General features: G+C 37.9%; 1 protein-coding gene across 7 annotated transcripts in view; it reads right to left on the bottom strand.

Annotated features, from left to right (window-relative positions):
• The window catches only part of Ssbp2 (single stranded DNA binding protein 2), a 211,930-nt gene that overhangs the window by 12,775 nt on the left and 188,978 nt on the right, over positions 1 to 10,177 (bottom strand). For all 7 annotated transcript variants that reach the window (XM_031360763.1, XM_031360761.1, XM_031360767.1 and 4 more), the window contains 4 exons: positions 9,066 to 9,136; positions 7,483 to 7,561; positions 5,278 to 5,306; positions 930 to 1,028 (listed from right to left, as the gene is read on the bottom strand). In XM_031360763.1, the coding sequence (XP_031216623.1) occupies positions 930 to 1,028; positions 5,278 to 5,306; positions 7,483 to 7,561; positions 9,066 to 9,136 (278 nt within the window). The remainder of the gene's footprint in view (positions 1 to 929; positions 1,029 to 5,277; positions 5,307 to 7,482; positions 7,562 to 9,065; positions 9,137 to 10,177) is intronic.

The raw sequence follows: 10,177 nt of genomic DNA, 5'->3' as shown, positions 1-10,177 counted from the left end.
TCAGGCCGCATGGTAGCAAGGTGAACTGGCAGCTTTGGCAAGGCCGAGTCAGGCCGCATGGTAGCAAGTGCATGTGTGCCTTTTGTCCTCTGACAGACCCATGGGGCATATACTGATCAAGCTCACTTGGGCTCTGCAACTTTTGTTCTATAACCCAGTACAGCTCCTGAAATTCCTAACTAGCCCTTTTCATCCCTCAACCCCCTAGCCTGACTCCCCAAAATTCTGAGTCCATTGGGTTTTGAGGGGGCTCTAGGAAATGTAAAAGAAATCTTTGAATGTTTTTGGACTGAAATAAGAGTTAAATTTTATTGCGCTACATAGCCACTCTTTGGGAGGGGCAGCATCTTGTCTCTGTAGTCCTCCCAGGGTCTGCATACTGCCCTGCCACATATAAATCATAATAAGCTGTTTGCCAAATAAGCGAACTTTATAACTTCACTTTTTGTCCCGTAAACATCTATGGAGATAACCTATAGCTCTATAATAGCACTTTTAAAATGCCACAGGCTTTAAGCTCAGGCCGACAGGCCACCACTGTGACCCTTACTTCATGAAAGCCACAACACATGTAGATTATTGCACAATGTTACTATGACAAAATGAAGAACAAATGTGATGTTGCAGTGACCTACACATTTTGCTAGAAGGTAGAACACATTAAGGAGGCACTCTGCTTTCCACCTGACTCATGACAATGGATGTCTTCAAAAAAAAAGGTCAGTAGTATGCTTTTGGAAACTGCACATAAATAAAAAGGTCCCTTAAATCCCTTTTTTCATAAAATTGCATTTGAAAAATCTTCTGACTCTTAGAAGATCAACATACTGAACAATGTATACGCATCAATCATGAAGTTCTGAGCATTTGTTCTGGTAGGCGAGCTCAAGGTTACCTGTGCTTAGCAGCATGGCCAAGGGGATACTTACACTCTCACTCTGAAAAGGATTTAAGAAATTTCCCCCCATTTCACCGTCATCCCTCGGAGTGCCCGGCTGGTTACTCAGGCTCATATTATTGGGAGAATTCTGTAAACAAGGTTCAGAAAAGAAGTCATTGTTGAAGATTTTCATTTCCCTCCTGCATTGTAGTGTTTTAAACATCAAATGTACAGCCGCGGCAGTGGCAGCATCAGCACCAGCACCAGCACCAGCACCATTCTGAGGACAAAATACGATGCTAAATCGATGTTAACCGATGTTAGCTTCTTCCTCACACTCTAGGGTCACACTATGCACCAGAACAAGTATTAACACTTTTGCAAATCAAAGTTTGAAAACAAGTGAAACCCTGAACAATCGATGGTAACTGTTTTCTTCCTCCCAGAGTCAATGTTTATTCAATCCCTCACTCTCAGCCTATAGACTTTCAAGAACTGTAGAGAGTTAAAAATAAAAAGTTTCCCAGCAGGAGGCTGATGAGGAGAGCCTACTCATGGATAAGGCATGGCGGAGCTTAACTCCCTTAGTATTTTACTAATCAAACTTTGAAAGGTCATTGCCATAATAGATAGTTCCCTTTAATTCTCTGTGTGCACTAGAGATAATCGATTTCAATTATTTTTATGTGAGTCATAAGGAAGAAAGGAAGGTCGTTAAGAAAGAGAGACACCTTAGGACTGGAAAACCATGCTTTCAGAAAAGAATGAGGGTCCAGCAGACTAACCATTAGTTTCACAGGACAGTTCCTATGCAGTTTCTCCAAGACAGAGCAGCTACTCTTAGCACCCCCCACAGAGTGAGTGGGGCCTTTGTAAAACCCTGTTTAAGTTTGCTTGCTTTATCATTATGGTGTACTTTAAAGTATGTATGATAGCCATGCCAATAGGAAACTCAGAATAACATATAAGTCATGTTTATACAGCCCTGCAATGGAGACTCAAGGAAGTATTTCAAGTTATAAGTAATTGAATTAAAAAAAATTCAAGATGAAACACTTATTTTTAAATGGAAGAAAGATTTTTAGATTATTTTACTCTGAACCATATGGCTTATATTTTGGTTTGGAATTAAAAAACATTTAGAACATTTTGATTTACTACAACCTATCACAGCATCAAAGTTTTGTGAACGAGTTCCTAAAAGAACACGTGCTTTAAAAACATGACCAATCTGTGAGCAGAGGTAGGCAGATGGCCAGCATAAATGTAGCTCCTAACTTGTCTCACTGAGCCCCCTGCAGGGAGGATCTGAGAGTGAGGCTCCTCTGAAGCCCAAAAAAGCTCTAGATGCCTCAGAAGCAGACGTCTGCAGCAGAAAGAGAATGCTATCATTTTCTCTGAAAATTTTTCCTCTGAAAATGTTAGTTTCCCACGACTAAAGAAAGGCAACTATACTTTTAAATAAACCCGACAACTTTATTTACTTTAAAATTTTTACTAAATTCATTATTTTAAATTCATTAATTACTGGAGCTGTTAATTAAATAATAAACTGTGCTTTGAAAACAGGAATGGTATTGCTGACTATGGTGGTCTGAATGAGAATGGTTTCCACAGGCTCACATATTTGGATACCTGGTTCCCAGCTGGTGGAGTTTATATAGAATAAGGAGGTGTGGCCTCCTTATAGGAGGTACATCACTGGGGGTGAGCTTCAAGCCCACGCAGCTCCAGCTTCAGTGCCTGGCTGCCTGTCGCTTTGGGGCCCTTCCTTCTGTGTTGCTGTGTTTGAACTACCTGTCACAGTCACTGAAGGATAACTGAGACGCTTGCTTGCTTTGCGTGTGGACTCTCTCTTCCCATTGAAGATTAGATCTCTGCTGTGCTTTGTTCACATATCATTTTTTATTTTAAAAGTTTAGTGAACTTTAAGCAGGTTGATTTAATTTTAATTAATCAATTAATTAATTAATTAGTATTTTAATGTTGGTATTTGAATCTATAGCCCTGCATATGCTAAGTAAATGCTCTACCATTTAGTTACATCCATAGATCCCAAGGTATTGATTTGTTATCTAGAATTAAAAATAACATATCCATTTTACTATTTTTATTTTCCATGCAATGTTTTCATAGCATGGGGGCTCAAACTCATAGTTCTACCTGTTTTTAAGGTAGAGAACATATATACAAGTTAAAAGGAATTTTAAACAAACACTACATAAGTCAAGGCAGTATCAGATCTTTAAAACCTATTGCTTCTGCCACTGGAACATGCTGGAAAAGTTTAAAATGATAAGGAAAAATATGTTGTTTTGTTTTTATTGGAAGTATTATTCCCTGTAGAGTGTTGAGAAATGACATGAGCTCCTCAATGGAAGGTTAAAGAAACTGGGCTGCACGGAATCACAGTGACCAGAGGAGACACACTCTAAAGAGCAGCTGGCCTCTGAGACTGGAATTCCAAACCGGTCCGGACAGGTGATGAGCACAGGGGCGAGAAGACTGAGTCGCTCATCTAACTGTGGCCATATGTGTAGGCAGTGTCTCCAGGAGAGCTCATCCCCGAGGACGGATTACCATGCAGAAAGGCCCTGAGGAGGACAGAAAGGCCGACTGTTGGACATACCATCCAGGAGGGGAGCATGGCAGGATCAGGAAAGGGCTGGTTTTAGCTGTTGTAATCATGTTGGGGACAGGATTTTTGTTTTTGTTTTTTATTTCAGTGTACTAGCACATTACTGTGCATTTCTAATCTAAGATTCAACTTTAAAATATAATTCAGATTTTACTGATCCCATAATCAAGGGATTCTATTACATTTAAGCTTTCTCTAAGTTTGGAAGAAATTCACATTATATATGTAAAAAGCATCACACATAAATTTCCTTGGGCTAGAATGTTTACCTCTCTTAAAGCCTGAATTCTCCACTTTTTATTTATTTATTTATTTATTATTTGTCTCTCTGTGTGTGTGTGTGTGTGTGTGTATGAGAGAGAGAGAGAGAGAGAGAGAAAGAAAGAGAGAAAGAGAGAAGAGAGAGAGAGAGAGAGAGAGAGAGAGAGAGAGAGGAGAGATAGAGATATGCAGGTAGGGGTTAGGTACAACCTCAAGAACTCACCTTTCTCACTCTGCATTTACTTGAGGTCTGGGGACTGAAATCAGGTTCCTAGACTTCATTCTAAGTGCTTTTACCTGCTGAGTAATTTTGCCGGCCAGAGTCTTCAGTTTTTATCTTTTAAGTATTCTTTACTCACTTAATTAGTAAATTTGTTGTTTCTTCGATCCTCAAAGCCTGACCCAGACTTTTGAACTTTGTCTAGTTTGGTCTGCTCAGTTACACAGAGCTTCTTGAAGTGTGGTCTTATGCGTGCTTATCTTTGGAGTTAGAGCGCAGCATGATGCCTTGGCATACTGTTCTTTACCCAGTGAACAGATCCCTGTGTGAGTAGAAACCACTTGAAGATGGGGAGATGATGTTTGTTTGTGCACTCTTGCTTTGAAAGCAGACTGTATGAATAGCATTTCTCACAGAGGTAAGTTAGTGTCTGTTATAATCACATTCACCCGAATGTCCATAGAGATTGTACAGCTAGGTAACCAGACTCTCCCGGTTCAATGTCAAAGTTGCAGTTTAAAATATTTTAGGCCTGAAGTCTTAGATTAAACTGCTTTACAGCTTATTTAATCTTATTTTATTTTTTGTGGTGCCAGGAACTTCATATTATTATACAAATATTGGTGGAATAAAAGCATGGTTGTCCTCTACTTACATAGTGAATTTCTCTACTCACTGATCTAAAGCAAACTTTGAATGGAGTCAATTTAGTGTTTAATTTTAATTCTCATCAAACATGTTAAATTTATTTGACTCTCAGAGAACTACTTTAATTTCATTATGATCTATTTAGAAGATTCATTTTATGTGTTCAAATAGTTGAAGGAGGAAAGTGCAGACACATTTACTTTTCCACGTGAATTAATGCAATGTCCTTCTAATTCCTTTCCTACCATTATGAGGACTAGAAGAATGACTGCATGTTAGCACTGTCTAATGAAGGCATGCAAGACCAAGCAGACATACAAATGCAGTGTCCTTATTCCACATACAGTCAATATCTCCAAAGTATCTATTGTTACACTGCTATAGATACTCTGAAAACTTGCACAGCTTTTCAAAAGTTCATTCAAACTGTCAGTGTAGCTCACTATGTAGCATCAGAACATAATTAAGTTGTCAATCACATTTTCTTTCTCAAAGATTATATATATCTGCATTTTAATTGCTAAGTGATTAAATTTATATTGAAGAACAATATAAATAAAACTCATTTAGTAATGCTAGAGTCCCATGTGGAATCAAATGGAGATAAAACAGAGAACACATATTACTCACCTTGGAAATACTGTCCATATCTCCTGAGCCTGAAGCAAAGTGTGAAAAGATACCATCGTTAGGTGAGAAGCATGTATAATGGAAGCTACTGAAGGGGAGTGAGCTACCTCTGACAGCCCAGAGCCCAGCTGCTTCTTCCTAGCAGCACCCTAATGGATCCTAAGGGCAGGAGCAGAGGCAGAGCTACAGACCCCCTGCAGACCATCAGAGAAACCATCTACATGCCTGGCATAATTAAAACATTTAAATGTTTATATAATACATACAGATCTATATCTTTTAATGAAAAATGACATTGTAAATCTGATAGAATTTAAGACAGACATTTCTAGGCATATCTGACAATATTCTAAACCATATTCTAAACTAAATATCAAAACATATTTCATTAATATGAAAAAATAGATAGTACTCCATATACACAATAGAAACTAAACATATCTTTAAGATATGCTACATTTTAATTTTGATTCTTGAGAGATATCGGCAATGGAATTATACACTAAATAATTAATTATCCTAATTTAGTCACAATATCAGTTTTATTTTGAACTATTTTATTCTTAACAATTTTAATCTTAGGGCACTATTAAAATAGTGTGTACTATTTTAATCTTAGTATAAAATGTTGTAACATTTTAATAACAGCATTTACTAAACAGCAAAATTACCATAAAGGATTAGCATGACTTGTGAATTAAAAGGTCCAACATTGTCACACTCCCAATGCACACATGCTATACTGTTACGTGTTAATAATTACAATAATGTTCACTGCAGAAAGTAACAAACTAGTTGTCAACCATTATAAGACTCTTCTGGATGTCTCACTCTAGTAACAATGTAACCAAAGCCTTCTAAATATGACCAAACACTCTCTTTTTTCACTAACTCGCCAACCTGACAGATTGAGAGTAACATGTTTTGCAGTCCACTGAAAAACCAAATTCTGTAATAGTGCTCTCAACATTATGGGAAGATGGCTATGTTTTTCTGAGATGTTCATTACAGTAACCAGTAAAATTATGTGTGCCTGCTGTACGCAGGTATGAGACAGTGTGCCTGAGGATTTGAATATTAAATTCTAACTTTAAATTAAATAGTTATATGTGCCTATTGGCTACCAAACATGGAAAGCTATACTGACATGAAGATCAGCATTCTCTCCTTGAGAGACACTTCCTCTTATTCTCCTAGTGCAGACCAAGTCAGCAAAAAGTAAATGAACCCAAACTCTGAAGTCTAGGAAATACCTATGGGTCCTTAAAAGCACAAAAGCCAGTCAATGTACTGCAGATAATTTCTGAAATGAGTTAACACAGACTTTCAGAGAGTCGAGGGGGTGCTGCTGCCCTGACTATGGGAAGGAAATCCCAGATGAGCAGAACTACATGAGCCTAGCTTGTGCAACAGACGTGAAAGGCTCTCTTCCAGCCTGAGCCCACTGTCAGCTTTCAGCCTAGCCTATGGCACAAGCACTTCATTGGTACACCTTCTACCCAGGAACACCCTGTGTTAAGAGACCTAATCAGTTTGTTTTTGTATTTTTATCTACATCTCATCATTGTAAATATTTTGTTCACCTTACTTATATTTGGCTCCATACGTTAACAATGCATTGTACATGAAGCATGCTGTTAACTACTGGTATACTTGAGCTTGGCTCTATCATGAGGGCAGGTGCAGATCATGGTCTTATAAGAGAATTATTATTATTATCAAATCTAGTTACTAACTTTATTTTAAAATGAGGCAAACATTAAAATATACAACAAAACTAAGGAATTATTATAAGAGCTGTATTGTATTGCAATTCTCTGATTTTATGCTCACAGTCTGGAGATAAGACCCCCTGTGGGAAGGCGCACATGCTGAGTGGAAGAACAGAACTCCTCTGGCCACAAGACACTTACACTTTCATAGGTTGATATTGATACTCATGGGGCAAACTGCACTGAACAACTCCCACACTCTGACTTTCAAATGTTCTCCAGTTCTCATAACCAACATACTATGGATTACACCTCCATTCTGATGAAATGGAAAAGCTTTGCAGACCATAATACCACATGGAATAAAATTAATATTTTATTTTTAATTTATTCTATCCATCTAATATAAAAGCCAAGCCTTACCTAAAGAGATGTTTATTCTATACATCTAATGTATTCATTCTATTCATCTAATTTAAAAGCTGAGCCTTACCTAAAGAGCCGTTCATGTGATGGGACTCCATTCCTCCTAATCCACCCATGGGACCATCTGATCCAGGGCCCATTGGAAACTGTTTTTAAAAATGAAGAAAGAAACTGTGACTACATGGAAAATGACTTTAACATTATTAACATTGCAGAGGTCACCCTGGCTTTGGAGTTTTGGAGACTCCAGGATACACTTGTAGGCTGTGGTTTCTTTAACGTCTCACTCCCTTCTCTCATCTTTGTTCTGGATCCTAAGGCTAGTCTTTTCTGTCCATTTTTTTTGTCTTAAGAGAAGAAATATGGAAAGCTATACTGATGAGAAGATCAGCGTTCTCTGCTTGAGAGACATTTCCTCTTTTTCTCCTGGTGCAGTTCTTGAGAAGCTGCAGGTGCTACTGGCTTATTATAAAGGACATTTGTGTTGAACCAGGATGCCAGTATACACTCTTCCTTAGAAGGGAATATACCAGTGTTTGAATGGGCACAGGGAATGGTCTTATCTTGCAGGTTAAACATGTTTAACTACTGATAGCTCACCATCACTAAGTCTCCTTAGTCATGTGTACCATGTCAGCCTAGGGCACATACAGCTCTCGGCACACCTTGAAAGCACAGGGACTGTTTCTTTTCATGCTGGGTAGAGCTGTGATGGGAAGTTCCAGGTCAGTGCCCTTTCCTTCCCCTTGACTCCTCTAGAATGATTCCATGCCAATCTGAAGGCAGGTGAGTGACCTGTCATCACCTCAGACTTGAAGGTAAGCACCTACTGAAGTCAGCATTTTTTTTTTTTTACCATTCCCAAGCTGAAGTCCTATTCCATCACATATGGACTGCAGTACTGACTGCACACTAGCCATCAACACCAGAGCAGATTAACCAAGAAAGGAAGGGAGGGGGTAAGAGAAGGAGCTGGGAAGAGGGAGGCAGAGAGGAAAGAAAGAAGACAGACAGGCAGGCTGGGTAGCTTAGTGGGGAAAGCTATTCAGACAATGCTGAATGCCACCAGCTCTGTGCAAACATGGCTCAGACCACAGGGGCATATGGCTCCCGAGGAGCAGAAGGTTGCTGCTTATGACCAAGTGTCTATACAGACACGTACAGGTAGAAAAGAGGGCCAGCTAAAAAAGACAATTTCCACCAAACCTGAAAACCTGAGTTCAATCCCCAGGATTCCCAAAGTGATGGAGAGAACAGGTTGTTACAAGTGGTTTCTGTTGACTTCCATCTGTATCCCATAGCACACTTACCAGCAGGAACACCCCCCCACACACACACAAACACAATCACACTAACTTGGGATACACACACTACCAATGACTGGGAGGCTGACTGAGTGGACTGTTTCACTCAGTTTTTAGAGCAAGGCTAAGAGGTTAGATCTGTGAGCCCAGCAGCTGTGAATGTGCTATGTTCTACTCTTTTCTCTGCCTCTGCAACTATAAAAGGAGTTTAATATTTTAAAAGACTCTAAGAGTCGAGTAATATACGTTTTAATTACCTTAACACAAAAATATATAGGCATAACATTTATATTTATTTGGATCATTACTATATTGTAGTTCAAATACATTTAAAACTTATATTTACATTAGGTCTGTTAGGCCCAGGAGGTACTGCATTCATTAAAGTATACATGTTGTCTCCAGAATTAGTTGAATCTGAAACAAAACATGACTTAATTAAGATCTTTACTAAAGTCATAACAAAATAATAACCAAAGGTGATCCTGCCATACATAGAACCTGACAGCTAGATATGCACCTAACATAGTCATTACTAATGTTTGGAAACAAATACTTGGCAGTCATTTCTGACCCAGACTTCAGTGTTCTAAAGTCATGAATTACAAACACGATGAGATGTATAATGATTTCAATAATTTAAGTCAATTGAATACTACTTTAAAAAACAAACATTGCAATATTTTTTCATAAGATGTGGATTAATTTTTACTCCATAAACAATGACATATACACATATCAGACAATTTTAAAACTTCAAATTTAGTAGCTTTCCAATTTTCAGAATTTTCTTAAGATTTCCTATAGAAAAGAAAATTGAATTTTAGGATAAACCTGGTAGGATATACTGACTTAATTTCAAAAGTGAGATTAAAGCAAGACTAGAAAGAGAAACTATCTTGCTTGAAGTCAAAATCAGATTCCTCTACTGCTTTTTCTCTCCTTTTTGAGACACTCTTGTTTTATGGCTTTGGGTGGCCTGGATCACACTTGGTAGTCCAAGCTGACTCAGAGTTCACAGTAATCCTCCTGTCTCAGTCTCCTGAGTTACAGACATGAATGGCAACAATTGAATTTCAACAACTTTTTGATGGCCTGTTTTAGTCCTTTTATTAAAATAACTACAACATATTCTGTATAAATATATGCAAGCTTTTACACTTTTCTAAAACTTATACTTCATGCCTATTAGCTAACTCTACTTAAATCTCCACATATATAATTGAGGTGAACACAGAGTGAAAGTGAATTATTTTACACTGAAGAAGTATTAGTTATGAATCACAGTTTTCTATTTTCTTACAACTATAAAGTTTACTTAGCTATGTAATAATAGATCTTTATTTTGAAAATGATAAAGTATTTTGCACTGATCAAGAAAGTAAAATAATATGCTTTCTCATAGTAGTGGCCACAGATAGAGATATCTAATTGTTTCTGTCCCTTTCGTGTGACTAC

This window comes from Mastomys coucha, unplaced genomic scaffold (assembly GCF_008632895.1).
Source record: "Mastomys coucha isolate ucsf_1 unplaced genomic scaffold, UCSF_Mcou_1 pScaffold8, whole genome shotgun sequence".
NCBI classification, from domain to species: Eukaryota; Metazoa; Chordata; class Mammalia; order Rodentia; family Muridae; genus Mastomys; species Mastomys coucha.
This window is presented reverse-complemented; position numbering and strand designations above follow the sequence as displayed.